The sequence below is a fragment of the Lepus europaeus genome, chromosome 6 (genome assembly GCF_033115175.1).
Source record: "Lepus europaeus isolate LE1 chromosome 6, mLepTim1.pri, whole genome shotgun sequence".
NCBI lineage: Eukaryota > Metazoa > Chordata > Mammalia > Lagomorpha > Leporidae > Lepus > Lepus europaeus.
In genome coordinates this window covers 55,897,883-55,915,556 of record NC_084832.1, presented here as the reverse complement: position 1 = coordinate 55,915,556, position 17,674 = coordinate 55,897,883, and the positions used below count along the sequence as shown (strand labels likewise).

At 41.8% G+C, this 17,674-nt stretch overlaps 1 protein-coding gene and 1 pseudogene across 8 annotated transcripts in view; one reads left to right on the top strand and one right to left on the bottom strand.

Moving 5' to 3' along the window:
- Positions 1–4,097: 4,097 nt before the first annotated feature.
- Positions 4,098–5,644, top strand: LOC133762084 (tubulin beta chain-like; annotated as a pseudogene).
- A 7,835-nt stretch (positions 5,645–13,479) lies between these two features.
- Positions 13,480–17,674, bottom strand: part of AKAP11 (A-kinase anchoring protein 11) — a 58,033-nt gene continuing 53,838 nt past the window's right edge. For 7 of the 8 annotated variants that reach the window (XM_062194126.1, XM_062194125.1, XM_062194128.1 and 4 more), the window contains one exon: positions 13,480–17,458. In XM_062194126.1, coding sequence (XP_062050110.1) covers positions 17,318–17,458 — 141 coding nt within the window. In that variant the 3' untranslated portion in view covers positions 13,480–17,317. The remainder of the gene's footprint in view (positions 17,459–17,674) is intronic. The other variant, XM_062194129.1, reaches the window with a different exon arrangement.

The following is a 17,674-nucleotide window of genomic DNA, read 5'->3' as shown; positions in this document are numbered from 1 at the left end:
ATAGAATGTATTTTTGAGAGGCAGAGAGACACAAGGAGCTTCCAGCTTCTGCTGGCTCACTCCCCCAAAAAGCACACGATTGCTGGGATCCAGGAATTCAATCCAGGTCTTCCACTTCGTGGCAGGAACCCAACTACATGAGCCATCATTGCTACCTCTCAGAATCTGTATTAGTAGGAAGCTGGAGTCATGAGCTGATTCCAGAGCTGGGTATCAAACCAGATACTCTCATTTGAGACATGAATATCTTAACTGCTAGGCTAAAGACCTACCCTAAGTTTTGTCTGCTTCAGAAACTTAACTAAATGAGGTCACTCTTTTGCATCCTTTTGTGACTTTATTGAGACTATGTTTTATACAATCTATGTTGATGCATGCAGTTGTACTTCTTTTTCATGGTTTTAATCAAATTCCAATAGATGAATATAGATATTCATCTCTTGCTATCCAGTGGAATTACTTCCAGGACCCCCATGGATACCAGTTCCAATGGATGCACAAATCCACAATGGCCTAATGTTGCATATAACCTCATATGCCCATCATATACTTAAATCTAATCTCTAGACTACTTATAAATATCTAATACAATGTAAGTGCTAGATAGCTGTCATACTATATTGCTTAGGGAATCATGACATGGAAAAAATTCTGTATATATTCAGTACAGGCAAAAATATTTTTCTGATATTTTCAGTCTTCATTTGGCTGAACCTGTATGTTTGGAGGGTTGACAATATATCACAATTCATTTAGTTATCCAGTCTACTGTGGACAAACATTTGGTTGATTGTAATGGTCTCCCACTGGGAGCAACTCCTCTACAAACATCTTCGTACATACTTCCAGGTGTATATGCAATGTTTTCTTGGGAGTCTGTGTCTAATAGAAAAAGTGTGGCACAGGGCACACACAAGTCCAACTTCATGGATGTCCTTTTTCCCAAGAGTATCCTAATTCCTACTCTTTCACAGCTTGGGTTGCTCTTGAAACAGATGTTCTTGTCCAGGAGTTTTATGGAAGAGTACTCTCAGGAACATCAGTGAAGGGAGAGGCCAGGTTCTACTATCTTGTTTTGTTTTCTATTCTAGGCATCCGTCTGAGGCTACTACAGGTACCTATGAACATTCATATACAAAGTTTTATGCAGTCTGCACCATTTTAAATTCCCACCAAGAATACTCATCCCAATTTCTTCACATCCTTTACACACACACATGCACACCCTATGGGTTTGTTTCTCTCAAGAGTTTGGTTTTTTTTAAGATTTATTTTGTGTATTTGTTTATTTGAGTTACAGAGAGGCAGACAGAGAAAGACAGAGGTCTTCCATCTGCTGGTTCACTCCCCAGATGGCCACAATGGCCAGAGCTGTGCCGATCCAAAACCAGGGAGCTTCTTCCGGGTCTCCCACATGGGTGCAGGGGCCCAAGGACTTGGGTCATCCTCTACTGCTTTCCCAGGCCATAGCAGAGAGCTGGGTTGGAAGAGGAGCAGCAGAGACTAGAACCAGCGCTCATATGGAATGCCGGCGCTTCAGGCTAGGACTTTAACCCACTGAGCCACTGCACCATAGCACCGGCCCCTCTCCCAAGAGTTCAGATAGACCAGCTTCTTCCTATACGCCATTGGCTAAGCAACCCTGAACCTCAGGTTCATTTGGTGGAGCGTCTTCAAAGCCAAGGTTGGCTTTACCGCCTGACTGCAGCTCTGAATTTCTACTTCACTAGGGTTTTGGCCTGCATATTACTTGTGTTCATTTTAGTCCATCAATACATTTAAGACTTTTCAACATTTGATCCAGAATGTTCAGTTGTTCCCACTGAGAAGGCTGAGCAGGTGTCATCTGCCGTAACCAGTTAAACTGGAAGTCCATACTGTGGGGAACAGCAGGCTGGCCACCTGTGGGAACCTCATCTACATAGTTTGCAGCAATCGGTCGACCACAAGGCCTACGAAAACAACCAGGTGAAGCAGATGAAACAGAATGGACTCTGCATAAACTAGGAAGAACCAGGTGAAACAGATGAACTTTCGACCTGAGGCTATATGCGCCCTTTCATCTGATTGGACAATATCAGCATAAAGGGACATTGGGATCTGGGCAGGCCGGCGCAGCCACCGCTGCTGGCGGCCGCCACCACGATCCCTCCTCTTCTTTTCTCCTCCCCACTTTCCTTCTGCCCCCACAAGTAAAAGTTTATGGAGAACCGAGAAAGGATGAAAGTTCCTTGAGAACCGATGAACAGTGACCGTGTCGTGACTGCGTTGGACCCTTGCTGGTGAGGGTCCGACACATACAATACTGATTTACTGAGATTTCCCTTAACTTACCTTACAGACTATTTAATCATGAAAAGTAGCTCATCCCTCAGTGACTCCTGGATATTACAATGCCATCTCCATTTTGTCATACTCAGCACATACTATCAAATACATAATGTAGCAATGATTAGCACTACACCTCTTCAAAATCACTGAGAAGCAAGTTAGATCTTTACTGGCTGTCTCTGATGGCTGTGGAGTACAGGTTTCCATTGTATCTCACTATCCACTCCCCTACAGACCTTTGAACATTTTACTTTCTCTCCACATCCTTCTGAATGGAAGACTTTCCCTGACACCTGCCATCTCTCCTGTTTCTCCTGTATCACCATCTCCATCTTCCCCCTCAGATAAGGGAGTCAGGGTGGAGAGGAAGGGGGTCTGAGATAATTAAGCAACCATTGAAAGAAGTCAAATTTGAGCGGCTAGGATAATGCATGGTGCACAGGAGGAGGTGCACGTTTGCTGGGCAGGATGAGCTTGGTTTGAGATATACTAGAGTATAAAATGGTGAGAGAGCAAGGGGAAACACTTGACAATGGGCAAAAGGGGCCTAGAGCTTGGAAAGCACATTTGTTTTTTCTGGAACTTTCTGTTCACATCATGTTCTGAGGGGCATGAAAAGCACACAAGAAATAGTATCTATTACTGTGAGCTCTTGATGGGCAGAATTAGAATGAAGGAAAGGAAAGAGGAAAACCACAGTTAAGCTGACAGAATAAATACTTGCGCCTGGTTTCTGGAAGCCAACCTGAGATTCTCCTGACATATTGTCCTTCTCAAAAGATCTACTTAAAATTCTTAGATTGTAAAGACTGTCAGTTGTATCAGCTTGAAATTCACAGCAGCACCACATAGGAGTAAAAAGGAAACACAACCATAAAGCAGAATGAAAGGCTCTGAGAAATCTCTAGTCAAGAAAGTGACCAGATTCATCAATTACCAAACTTGAAAAGTTCAAAGAAAAAAAAAAAAGTTCATGGTTTTAAAAAGTGGACAAACGTTTCTGAAATAATTTTCAATTTTATTATATTTATATATTTGTATGTATATGTGTATGTATACACTTCGGGGGACCTAGAATGAAATATACCAACCAGAAAACAGTTGTTTCTATGTTCTATGACAGGTGTTTTGATTGGTATTTTATATATGTTTTAAAGTATTGTGGGATGGTGTGGTTTAATAGGCCTGACAGACCCAGACATTACCGCAATGTTCAGTGGGTAGAAACTCACCGTGAAAACTAGGACTAATGACAACAGGGCTGATACTGGAGCCAGTCATATGGAAGTGCTTGCCATTGATGGGGAATAGGAATTCTGTTGAGTATGACTGCATTTGGGACATCACCGTCTCTCATTTTCTCTCTCAAACCATGCTTCTTCATTATTTCCTTACGAGCTTGAGTCCCTTCTTACATAAGCACTCTTTTCCAACACAGTTCGCTGTAAACTTTCAATCTATTGGAAATTACCTTAAAGGGGCATCCACTCCTGACAAATAGTTTAGAAAGATATGAACTCTTACAAACAACTTTTTCTTAACCCAGTACTTAAAGCCTTATTTTTCTTTTATTGGAAAGACAGGGAGAGACAGACAGGCAGAGATTTTCCATTCACTGCTTCAATTTCCAAATGCATAGAACAGCCAGGCCTGGGCCAGACCCAAGTCAGGAGCCAGGAACTCAATCCAAGTCTCCTCCGTGGGTGGCAGGGACTCAACTACGTGAGCTAGCTCTGTTGTGTCCCAGGGTCTGCATTAGCAGGAAGATGGAACGGGGAGTGGGGCTGGGAGTTAAACCTAGGTACCCTGTTATGAGATGTGGGTGTCCCAAACAGCGTCTTAACCACTGAGTCAAACATCTACCCCTATCATAAGCGTTAAGCAGACCACTAGATCAATTTTGTTTTGCAGATAATTCATCTGTACAGTCTCTGGTGGTTTTTTGTTTTTTCCTTTGACAGGCAGAGGTAGACAGTATGAGAGAGAGACAGAGAGAAAGGTCTTCCTTCCGTTGGTTCACCCCCCAAATGGCTGTTACCGCCGGCGTGCTGCGCCGGTCCAAAGCCAGGAGCCAGGTGCTTTCTCCTGGTCTCTCATGCGGGTGCAGAGCCCAAGGACTTGGGCCATCCTCCACTGCACTCCCGGGCCACAGTAGAGAGCTGGACTGGAAGAGGAGCAACTGGGACAGAATCCGGTGCCCCAACCGAGACTAGAACCCGGGGTGCCGGTGCCGCAGGCAGAGGATTAGCCTAGTGAGCTGGCGCGGGCCGTCTCTGGTGGTTTTTAAAGACAATTGGTTGGTGGATCCCCACTCACGCGGCGCTCGGAATGCCGGGGCCGCACGGTCGCGCCACGTTCCCACCCCAGGCTGTGGCTGAGTGCCGGGAAGGGCGCGGCCAGCACCTTAAGGACTTTTAGGGCCGCTCTGCTCGCGTCTGCGGTGGAAACGAGGGGCGCGTGGCTGACAGGGGCTCTTCCCTCCGCCACGCCCGCAGTTCTGGGAGGTGAGCACAGCATCGACCCCACCGGCACCTACCATGGGGACAGCGACCTGCAGCTGGACCGCATCTCCGTGTACTACAACGAAGCCACAGGTGGCAAATCCGTCCCTCGTGCTGTCCTGGTAGATCTAGAACCGGGAACCAGGGCCTTTCGGCCAGATCTTCAGACCAGACAACTTTGTTTTTGGTAGTCCGGGGCAGGCAACAACTGGGCCAAGGGCCACTACACAGAGGGGGCGGAGCTGGTCGACTCAGTGCTCCACGTGGTGCAGAAGGAGGCTGAGAGCTGTGACTGCCTGCGGGGCTTCCAGCTGACCCACTCGCTGGGCAGTGGCTCAGGCTCTGGCATGGGCACCCTGCTCATCAGCAAGATCCGGGAAGAGTACCCCGACCGCATCATGAACACCTTCAGCAGCTACTTCGTGGAGTGGATCCCCAACAATGTGAAGACGGCCGTGTGCGACATCCCGCCCCGGGGCCTCAGGATGGCAGTCACCTTCATCGGCAACAGCACGGCCATCCAGGAGCTGTTCAAGCGCATCTCGGAGCAGTTCACGGCCATGTTCTGGTGCAAGGCCTTCCTGCCCTGGTACACGGGCGAGGGCATGGACGAGATGGAGTTCACCAAGGCCGAGAGCAACATGAACGACCTGGTGTCCGAGTACCAGCAGTACCAGGATGCCACCGCGGAAGAGGGGGAGGATTTCGGGGAGGCCCCCTCAGCTGCCCCATCCTCTCCCTCAGAATTTGTGTTACTGCCTCTCTCTTTTTCCTTTTGGGGAGGGGGATCTAGAACAGTGCCTGGCACATAGTAGGAGCTCAATAAATCTTTGTTTGTTGAATGTCTCCTCTCAGTCTCTCCACTCTGGGAAACCCAAATCCTGCCATGTGTTTCTTTCTGGTGCCCACTGCTCCCATCTGTTTAGTTAATATTTCCCTTCTGTTTCCAAAATAATTCTCCATAAGCCCAAGTACTAGATAAGAGAGAAAAGAGGTCGGAGCCCCTGCCAGGGAGGAAATCTTTGCTTCAGGTATCTCACGATCTGTCTGGGCTTTGGGGGTGTTAACAGTATTATCTCTGTTTCCAGTCTCCCTCCAGGCTCTGTCCTGAGCTCTTGCTCCCTGTCTCACATGCTCCATTCCTGCCTTTCCTCTGATGAAAGAGACTCAAGGAGGAAGGCCAGCCTTGGTCCCTGAGCCTCCAGAAACGCCCTCCCTGCCTTTTCCCACCTCCACACCCCACCCCCCTATCCCCCCACCCCCATCCATCCCTGCCCCTGCAGGAGTGAGTCGCTCCCTAGAGCAGAGGGGACAGGACAGCCTTCTGTAGGCGACATCTCAGCTCCTCCTTGGCTGTTCTTGCCCCTGTTCCTTTAGTTTTGTCCCACACTTCAGATTTCTATTTTGTATTGAACTTGCTTTTTTTTTTTTTTTTTTTTTTTTTTTTTTTTTTTTTTTTTTTCATGTTGAAAAGATGACATTGCCCCAAGAGGCAAAAATAAACAGGAATTGAAAAAAAAAAAAAAAAAAAAGACAATCGGTCTTACAGTTGTGTTTTGGGGTGTGTGTGCGTGTATGCACATGCAACTGTTATATGAAATGTATATACTGAATTGTACAAACTCCATACAGAAAGTTTCACAACGCAAGTAAAAAAGCAGAAGTTTTGAGCCATAGGAGCTTCCTATATATCCTTCTCCCACAGAAGTCACCACACACCTGACTAAATGACTGTGGTTGTCACTCCCTATTTTTTGACACTTGCAAATTTACATCCACCAATCAATTACAAGAGCCCACCCAAGCTTTGGAAAGTCCATATAGCATGTCATCCTCAAAGCAGAAACTATGGAGTAGTTGTCTCCTGGAGGCGGTGCTTCGTAGCAGTAGAGCAGGAAGATGGACACTTGTCACTGCACTTTCTTACACCTTTTGGAGTTCTATATACATATACCCCTTCCAAAAAGATGTAAGAGAAAATAAAAAGGCACTAATGGCAAAGAAATAAGCAAAAACTAGTAGAAGTTTTATATGTAATTAAAAATATTAAGAGGCCAGCGCTGTGGCTCACTAGGCACCCCAGGTTCTAGTCCTGGTCAGGGTGCCAGATTCTGTCCCGGTTGCTCCTCTTCCAGTCCAGCTCTCTGCTGTGGCCCGAGAGTGCAGTGGAGGATGGCCCAAGTGCTTGGGCCCTGCACCCCATGAGAGACCAGGAGAAGCACCTGACTCCTGGCTTCGGATCAGCGTGGCGCGCCGGCCGCAGCGGCCATTGGAGAGTGAACCAATGGAAAAAAGGAAGACCTTTCTCTCTCTCTCTCTCACTGTCCACTCTGCCTGTCCAAAAAAAAAAAAAAAAAAAAAAAAAGAGTGGTTGCCTGAGAAGGAATGTTGGATAAACTATTAAAACATCATTCTAAAGGATAAGACAGCTATTAAGACATCAAGGACTCACTAGGTCTCCCATGTGGGTGGCAGGGGCCAAAGCCCCCAGATCAGCCTCTGCTGTCTTCCCAGGCATTATTAGCAGGGAGTGGATCAGAAGCACAGCAGCTAGGACTCAAACTGGTGGGATGGGCATAGGCTTAACCCACTGCACAACACAACCCATTTTTTTTTTTTAACTTTTAAAGTTTTTTCAAGATTTACTTGAAGGAAGAGTTATGGGGGGGGGGGCTGGGAGACAGAGGCAGTTTTATTTTTTTCATTTAAACATTTTAATGATTTGTGGCTATTTTAAAATTTACTGTTTATGGGTGAAGTTGAGCATCTTTTCACCTGATTATTGCTTTAAGCCCCTGCCTATATTCCTGCTGAACTATGGTCTTTTTGGTTTTTTATTTGTTGAATTCTTTATTTAGTGGGGCATTAAGCCTTTGACTATAACATAAATTAAAAATGTTATCTCAAAAGGAATTAAATGCTGAAAAAAGAAAACTTGTAGAGCAAAAGGAAAAACACGTATTCCCACTCCTAACAGGTCACTGGCACTAGCCTGCTTTCTCTCCCTGCAGCCTCTTGGAACAATGCTATCAGCCTTGGGAGCTTTCCCCTACCCAAGACCTAGAATTCACCCTCCAGACCTTATCAGAGCACTTAGCCGTTTGGGCCTTTTGAGGCCTCACTGGAGCTCTCATTCACCACACTGACTGCATGCCACCAGCTCTGTGCACCTTGTGGAAGCCATGGCTTCTTAAAAGAGTTCAAGGGTAGTGAAGACGTCCACTGGGTTATGCCAGCTTAGACAGCTTAACTAATATCCCTTTTATTTGCCACTACCCACTGAAGTCAGCCTCAAAGGAAGAGCCTCAGAGACTGGAAAAGCCATTATAACATTATAACCTCCCTACACCATGCTCACCCATCGCACAGCCACTCATGCTAACAGAAAGGAAGTAAGAGGTAGATTGCAGGTATCAGTAGTTTTGGCAGCAGCTTTTACTTTTCTTTTCTGTTGTGGCCTTGTTGTGACTTTTTCAGGAGCCCACAGCATTTTACGCCCTATGAGACCTCTTGTATCAGTTCCCATATTTTTAGATAACCTGGATTCACAGAATTTTATATAAATGACAGGGAAAGAATGAAGCTTGTGTCAAGAAAGCCATGAAAATATAGTATCTGGAAGAAAATGTTCAAACCCATAGTTATAAAAGGGCAATACGTAAATAAAGAACCTTCCCACACCTGGAGGCAAATGTCAAACCCATGATTCATGTTCACAGGCCAAAGAGAATAGATTCAAATCCCTCACTGCTCCCCTAGTTTATTTCTCTTCTGTTGGGACATTATCCCTCCATATGGTTACTGTATTGTTCAGCAGAATGCCCAGAACCATCAACACCCCTGCCCAGCATATTCCAGCAAAATCTTCACAGCTATACAAAAAGACTGTACATGAACGGGCTTCTGACATTTCACCATGCTGACCTCCAGGGAGATAAGATCTATATTAACCACAGGTCTTAGGAATACACTCTCAAAATGTTAGTAAGCCACAGTCATTTACTCTTTCTCGCCACAGAAAACACATCATTAAAATCTATATATGGGGCACTTCAAGACATCTGTGGAAAATACATATTATGAACAAACTATGCATGGACTTAAAATTTTTGCACGAAAATAAACATCCTTTAATTCCATCTTCCTGTGAGGTTCTGAAGTGCCCTTGAACTATGTCTCTAGTATTCTAATACGCCATGAGAATAATTCTGAAGATGAGATGTAAATCTATAGTCTGCCCTTGATACGTCCATGCTGGTTCTCCCTTCTTCACATACTTAAAGAAAACTATGCTTTGAACAGTTACTACTTGCTTCCTGCTCAGGAGCCATTAACTAACCAAGTCTACACTTTTTGGAATGCTTCTCCACTCTTTGAATTCTAGAAATGGAAGAGTTGCTAGAATGTTGTTCAGTTTTTCAAAGCACACTCATGATCTCTCTGCTTTGTAAAAAAATTCATCAAGGTTTTTTCACTCACAAAATACCATGGGCATAGATTTACTTTCACATAGCTGAGTGTGTTTAGTTTTATACTTTCCCTCTTCTATCCCTGGACTTAATTCTAGTAGCTTTCATCTGCTTTAAGTCAGGGGTCCCCCAACAGACAGTAGAAATGAAGGTCCCAGAGTAAGTTACAACAGAGGCAAAAACCGACTCTAGCACTTGAAGAGACTAATTATTATTCAGATCCTGCCAAACTGTTGCCACATTAAGCAGGAAAAAAGGCTAACCAATGTTCTAGAGCTTCAACTTTTCAAGAAGCTCAGAATATAAGACGCATTTAAATGTGAAATCTCATTTTTAAGTGTGGGTAATTAATTTTTTAAAAAATGATCCAACCCCATGTCAAACATTATCACTGGACAGAATGCAGCACACTGGAATCCAGTTGGGTTTTTTGTGTGTGTGTGGTTTTTTTTTTCTTTGACAGGTAGAGTGGACAGTGAGAGAGAGAGAAAGGTCTTCCTTTTTCCATTGGTTCACCCCCCAATAGCCGCTGCGGCCGGCGCGCTGTGGCTTGCTTCTCCTGATCTCCCATGGGGTGCAGGGCCCAAGCACTTGGGCCATCCTCCACTGCATTCCTGGGCCACAGCAGAGAGCTGGCCTGGAAGAGGAGCAACTGGGACAGAATCTGGCACCCCGACCGGGACTAGAACCTGGTGTGCTGGTGCTGCAAGGCGGAGGATTAGCCTATTGAGCCATGGCGCCAGCCTGGAGTCCAGCTTTAACCACTTGCTGTAAGCTAAGAAATTCATTCAGGTGTCTGTTTAAAAGGGCAAGGGGAAGAGCTGAAGTGAACGCTAGGGTTTCAATCTCTTGAATGGGTTTTTCATTCTTTCCAGTCTAAAATGTGACCCTCTGGCATAGAGCACCAAAGTAAAATGAGAGTGAGGTTACAGAATTACAAAGGATACTCTACTATTCCCGCTATAAACATGATGCTGCACCAGCATCATGCAGTGTTCATCACTGACACAACACCTCTCCGTTTATCAAAGATTTGAGGTTAATTTCTCAAGCTCTATCCTAGCTAAGATACCAATCTCAAGTGACCCCAACTGCAAAAGTGTTCAACTACACACCGCCATACTTCCCACTCCAGTGGGGCCATTTTTCCTTTCTAGAATTACACTCTATGGAATCTCACGCTTTGTCAACATTTAAAATTCTTAAACTGCTTTCTTAGTATGTGGTATACACTCCTATCCAAGCCTTCCCACTGCTGCTACCTCCTAGCGTTTTGAAACATTCACAGAAATCTAAATTTGCTCTCGTTTCATGATAGGGCATTGAAACTATTTGTATACTACCATGGTGGAACATATTATACATCTATCCAAAACCATGAATGAGCAATACCAATAGAAAACCATAATATGAACTATGGACTCTGACTGACGACAGTATCTCAATGTGGATTCGGAGACTACAGAAATACCACTGTTGCAAGTGCCCACATGGAGACTGGAGAGTAAATGCAGGGGCACTTGTATGTGGGAATTATGCAGTTTATACACAATTTTGCTGTGCACCTAAAACCATCATTATTTTTTAAAAGATTTTTATTTATTTATTTGCAAGTCAGAGTTACACAGAGAGAGGAGAGGTAGAGAGAGAGGTCTTCCATCCGATAGTTCACTCCCCAATTGGCTGCAACAGCCAGAGCCGTGCCGATTTGAAGCCAGAAGCCAGGAGCTTCTTCCTGGTCTCCCACGTGGGTGCAGGGGCCCAAGGACTTGGGCCATCTTCTACTGCTTTCCCAGGCCATAGCAGAGAGCTGGATTGGAAGTGGAGCAGCAGGGTCTTGAACCGGTGCCCATATAGGATGCTGGCGCTTCAGGCCAGGGCATTAACCCACTGTGCCACAGCGCCAGCCCTAAAAGGTTTATTTAAAAAGCAAAAAAAATAAGACAAAAAAAAAAAAAAACAGCAGCAGCAGTTAACTTTTAGTATTTTAGTATTACAGCAGCAGTTAACTTGTAGTATTGCATGCATATGTAACAGAAAAACAATCTATAGGAGCCAGCATTGTGGTATAGTGGGTTAGACCACCACCCACAATGCCGGCATCCAATATGGGCACTAGTTTGAGTCCCAGCTGCTCTATTTCTGACCCAACTCCATGTTAATGTGCCTGAGAAAGCAGCAGAGGATGGCCCAACTGTTTGGGTACCTGTACCCACAGTGGGAGATCTGGAAAAGGCTGCTGGCTCCTGGATTCAGCTTGGTCAAACCCTGGTTGTTGTGGTTGTTTTGGGAGTGAATCAGCAGACGGAAGATTTCTCTCTAACTCTATCAGTTAAATAAATAAAAAAGTTAAATAAAATAAAAAAGGAACAAGTATGATCTCTATATACTATGGAATGAGCGCTCAAACCATGTTCATATTCAAGGCAACCATAATACTATACTTTGCATTCAATCCAAAACAGACTGGGAATCAGCTTTTAAAGTCACTTATGCTTGCTTTATTTAGGTGCCTATAAGTGGGTAGAATCCAGCATCCAATTAAAAATGTTCCATATAGGCCGGCGCCACGGCTCATTTGGCTAATCTTCCGCCTGTGGTGCCGGCACCCTGAGTTCTAGTCCCGGTTGGGGCGCTGGATTCTGTTCCGGTTGCTCCTCTTCCAGTCCAGCTCTCTGCTGTGGCCCAGGAAGGCAGTGGAGGATGGCCCAAGTGCTTGGGCCCTGCACCCACATTGGAGACCAGGAGGAAGCACCTGACTCCTGGCTTCGGATTGGCGCAGTGCACCAACCGTAGAGGCCATTTGGTGGTGGTGGTGGTGGGGGAAACCAATGGAAAAGGAAGACCTTTCTCTCTGTCTCTGTCTACCTCTACCTGTTCTCAAAAACCATGGTGTGCACTGGCATAGGCAAAGGCTTCTTGGAAAAGAATCCAGAAGCATAAGCAATCAAAGCCAAAATCGACAAATGGGATTACATTAGGCTGAGAAGCATCTGCACTGCAAAAAACAAAGTGAAGAGGCAACAGACAGAATGGGAGAAAATGTTTACAAACCATGAAACTGATAAAAGATTAATATCCAGAATCTATAAAGAACTGAAGAAACTCAACAACAACAAAACAATCCAGTGAAAAAATGGGCAAAGGTCTTGAACAGGCATTTTTCAAAAGAGGAAATTCAAATTGCCAACAAACACATGAAAAAATGCTCAGGATCACTAGCCATCAGCGAAATGCAAATCAAAACCACAATGAGGTTTCACCTCATCCTAGTTAGAATGGCTTTCATATAGAAATCAAAATGCTGGCAAGGATGTGGGGGAAAAGGTACCCTAAATCCACTGTTGGTGGGAATGTAAACTGCTGCAGCCACTGTGGAAGACAGTATGGAGATATCTCAGAAATCTGAAAATAGATCTATCATATGACCCAGCAATCCCGCTCCTGGGAACTTACCCAAGGGAAATTAAATCAGCATATAAAAGAGTTATCTGTACTCCTATGTTCACTGTAGCTCAGATATGGAATCAACCCAAATGTTCATCAACTGATGAATGGATAAAGAAACTATGGTATATATATACAGGATACACCATGGAATACTATTCAGTGGTAAAAAAAAAAAAACAACAACAACAACAACAATGTATTTTACAACAAAATGGATGCAACTGCAAACCATTATACTTAGTGAAATAAGCCAATCCCAGAAAGACAGATACCATAAGTTTTCCCTAATCTGTGATAACTAATAGAGTACCTAAAACATAATGTATTGGAATAAAACTGACATTTTGAGATTTGATGACTGTTTACATCCTTTGTCTCTACTCCTGAGGAACAGTGTTTTGTTTTTTTTTTCTTCATACTATTTGTTGAACTTTTTACTTACTGTATAGGGTTAATCTTAGGAGTATAAAGTAAACTGAAAATAGATTTTTGTAAAAATTTAGAGTGGAAATAGGAGAGGGAAGAGGAAAAGGGTGGGAGCATGGGCAGGAGGGAAGGTAGAGTGGGAAGTACCACTATGTTCCTCAATCTTAAGTAAAATTTTTTAAAAATAAAAACTACTTTAAAAAAACATGATATGAACATTTAGATATTTTTATGTGTCTTCCATTGTTAACAGTCCCACAAATATGCCTTTGTTTTAGATGAGTACAAAACATTACAGAATGAAAACCACACCTAGGCATTTCTTATATTTATTGAAACATTCTTAGTTGGGAGAGGAAAGATCACAGGCTTAAACAATTGTAAGATAAAGGAATAATTAACTGCAAATTATTACAAAAGCAATTTGTGAATTTTTGAACCACTGCTAAAACAAAACTTTAGTGAATCTTGAAGTTCATATTTTGGAAAGAGAACATATTAAATTACTGAAAAGCAAACCAAAGTTACGTTACACAGTATGAGATCTTAATGTAGTAACTGGGCATAGCCAAATAAACAGCTATAGTTACACAAAGCTGCTTTTGTTATATATCTGGTGTATGAAACAAGAATGTGTATTACTTTTAACACTGCACAAGGAACCAAAGGTAGCAATATTAGAACCTGATATTAAATAGAATTCAAACATTACAACAAAAACAAAGCAAAAGCCCTGGAACTACAACTACTACCCAAATGAAAGGAATGTACATGGATGGTAAAAAAAATAAATAAATAAAGTGACGTGAGTGACTAACACTGTATCTGCATCTTCAGAGCAGGAATACAGTCAATGAGTAAATGCTTACAGGGTTTTTGCTGAAAATGAGAAGAAAATGCATTTCACTTTAGTACAATTTTTCTGATTTCCATTAAAGCTCTCATTCTCTTGTGCTGGTGACAGGTGAATAGGGTTTTAATGGAACATATTTTTCCTACACCCTGAGTATGGATGTGTCATTAGAAAAAAAAAAAAAGTCTATGGCAAGTTCCCTTTGGAGACATAAAATTTTCAGTGATATACCGAAGGGAAACTGACAATAGTACTGTGGAAGAATACATTTATAAGTAGACATTTGAGTCTGGACTCTGATAAGAAATCAAGATTAAATTGTACATTTGGGAAATGTGTACTAATGTCAAAATCACCTAAAAAAAAATCAAATAAGTAAACTTTCACTTTCTACATAAGTACACTTAATTAAATTCTAACAGCAAATAAAATCCTTATTTAAGCAAAACTGAATTCATATCAAATGTCTGAAAGGATCAGTGGAACACTATTCAGAATATAAAGATGTTCTACATATATTCACTGAGTGAACACTCTCAAAGGTTTTCGAATGCCATTAAGTCATATCAAACACCAAAGAGACAGTCATTTTCTTTTTGATTTGTAAATAAGTCACTTCTTTTGTATAAATCAGGAAATATTTTCAAAATCAACATCATAATACCAAAAATATAAATGTAATTTAAAGTTGGCTTAAGAAAAGAACATGGCATTTCATCTGAAATAAATGCTCTGAAAACCCCATTTCAGAGGTCTTACTTCCTTTCCACAGATCACAGGATGGTTTTGAAACTGGTAAACAGAATTCAGCTCAATGCACATCACAACTTTAACAGTACTGAATAAGACATATTTCATGGAGCCAAAATGTGTAGAATGGCAATATTACAATGCCACAATATAAACACATCAAGCAGATTTGTAATAAAGTCAGAGCTGTCCTCCACAGACTGAGCAACCAAACAGATCTGGAAAGTCTTTGGGAAAATACAAAGTGCCTTTAAAGAAAGTTTAGACTCTACGTAAGATACTGCTTTAAATTTAAATGTTTGCTCTCTGTATAAGGAAGCTTAACTCAAGCTTCTTTTCACATCTGCCACCATGTCAAGGCCCTTCCACAAGGTCTCTGCCCCTGCATTGAATTTCCTCAGTGTGGAGTTCCATGATTATTTTAACCACGAATGCTAATGCCTAGTGACTCATCTGTCATTATGTAGTGGTTAAATAAGGGAACTCTAAACCCAGCACAGATCCAGCGAAATGCAAAGGAAGTAAGAACATGAGGCAAACCTTACCTAAAAATGATTAAGTCATTAACATAAAAAACGTTCTCAAGCACAGAAAGTTTTACAAAACTAATGTACTGTCACTTTAGTATAAAAGAAATTCAGAACTCAGTTTTGCTGTTAATCAAACCCAAGTTACTAGACACAATTTGACATTAGATACTTATAAAATGTACTCTAAATTTAATGATCAATTAATCCATGTTATAATTAACAAGAGCAACAAATTCAACAAGTTAGATACTTGTAAAAATATACTCTACATTTAATAATCAATTAATCCATGTTATAATTAACAAGAGCAACATGCCTAGTCCTATCATCTAAATACCCCTCCTTGATGCTGTCACAGCTTAAAAGTTCTGAAAAGCTAAAGGCAGAAACAATTCTGATTATATATTCCCTATATCTCTCCACCTTAAACAATACTTGAGGACATTTTAGGAAAATCGACGTTTAAGGTATAGTCTTATTTCTGTATCTTAAATTGAGATAAATCAAAGCTTACAGTGTAACCACCAAATATTTAAATAGCTTTGGGGATTTTTCTTAAAAAGCAAATTTGAATCTTTTACTATAAATTACGTTTCTCTAGTATAATTATTAATTCACATGTAATGTAAGTGCCTTTATTCCCTACTCCCTGGCAGGTGCTGTGTCTTCTATATTTTGTGCGGCCTCTATAGTCAGTGCTCAGGAAAAAAGAAAACATGGTGGAGCAAAAATCAAAGCCCCAGGAAAAGCAACTTATCCTACATTACAAAATCCACTAGTGGGAGAACCAGAAATGTACATAGAGATATCCATACACACAAAACAGAGACATAATCCTGGTCACCAAGTCACGTCAGCTTGCAGGTTCCAAAGACAAAGCAGTAGGAAAAATGCAGAGCAGAGAGAGACCACATCAGAGAACTTCACAACCGCAAATAAATTCTATCTGCTGGACAGAGGTAGAAGGGGATCCCAATATTTTTAGAAAAAAATTATCCTTGGTAAAATGAAGAGCTTTTCTCAAAAATCCAACAATGAAAGTCACTCTTGGGCTTCTTTAAATGCTCTTCTATATTAAAATTAAATATTAAAATTTCAACATGTTTTGCAACTTGAATTTTCATCGACAGGATAAGCTGGGGATCCAAAATTGTCAAAAAGGAAAAAAAAAACTTCTTACTGCACAATCTTTATAGACATTTTCCTTTTAAAGCACCTTTTTAATATTAACAGCACAGCAGATTTTTAACTAGAAAAAGAACAAAAAAAACGAGGGAGCAAACCACTAGTAAAGGCTGAAGTACCTTTACACACACACACGCACACACACACACTTCCACACCAGAAGGATTGGCATCATTGGCAAGTAAGATAACTGCATGAAAGGCCAGAGAAACTATCACTGATGGTGTTTACAGAAATCTAAACTACCAATGTTTCTGCTTTAAATAGTTAAGAGGAATCACAAAGTTTCCTACAGCTGAACTATGAAAATAAAACTGATTTTCAAAAGCAGAACAAAAAGACTAAATCTATCAGAAACAAAAATTAGCCTCAGATTTGTATTCTGATGTCAGACTAGTTATTAACTGGAAACCATTTGTTTGCAAAGGGGCAAATTACTAACACCATCACTGGACCCTCTCCTCAGCCACCTCAGTAGAGTTCCTAGCAGCACAATTTAGATGCACAAGAACGCTGTTAAGACAACGCCCAAAAAGCTCCCACCAGACCTGCCTTCACATACATATTCTTAGGGTCTCAACACACAGCACATGTGTACAGAAGAATAACTGAAGGTACTATTTTGACAGAAATTACAAAAGTATGAACTATATACATCGTGTGATGACATAAAGCACTTAAAAAGCTGTTATTAACTTTCCTCCCAATTCAGTTAAAATGTTAATATTTACTATTCAAATTTCATCCTAAGCATCTTTATCTGTTTTCCCCTCTCCCAAAACAAGCAGTAAAATATACTGGTTTGGGGTGTATGCATTTCTTCTATGCATTTTCCATGAGCCAATCAAACAGTGACTTGCTTTTCTCCTCACTGGAAGTGTTTTCCATCCCTTCATAATATTTAAGCACAGCCTGCAGAAGGTCTCCCACTTTGCATCCTTTTTCTTGTAATCGTTTGGAAAGCTAAGAAAGAAAAAATATGTCAGACATTAACCATGAACAATCACATAACAATAAAGTTTTCACTTTTATTTTTACCATCAAATAAAACTATGAATCCTACCACTGACGATTAAATGTTGCTTCCCAGTTATAACAAGTTCTCTTCCCCTAAACCAGTACTCTTTTACCCAAATTAAACATGTTCCCTTCTGGCCCTTCACACACACACTTCCTGCA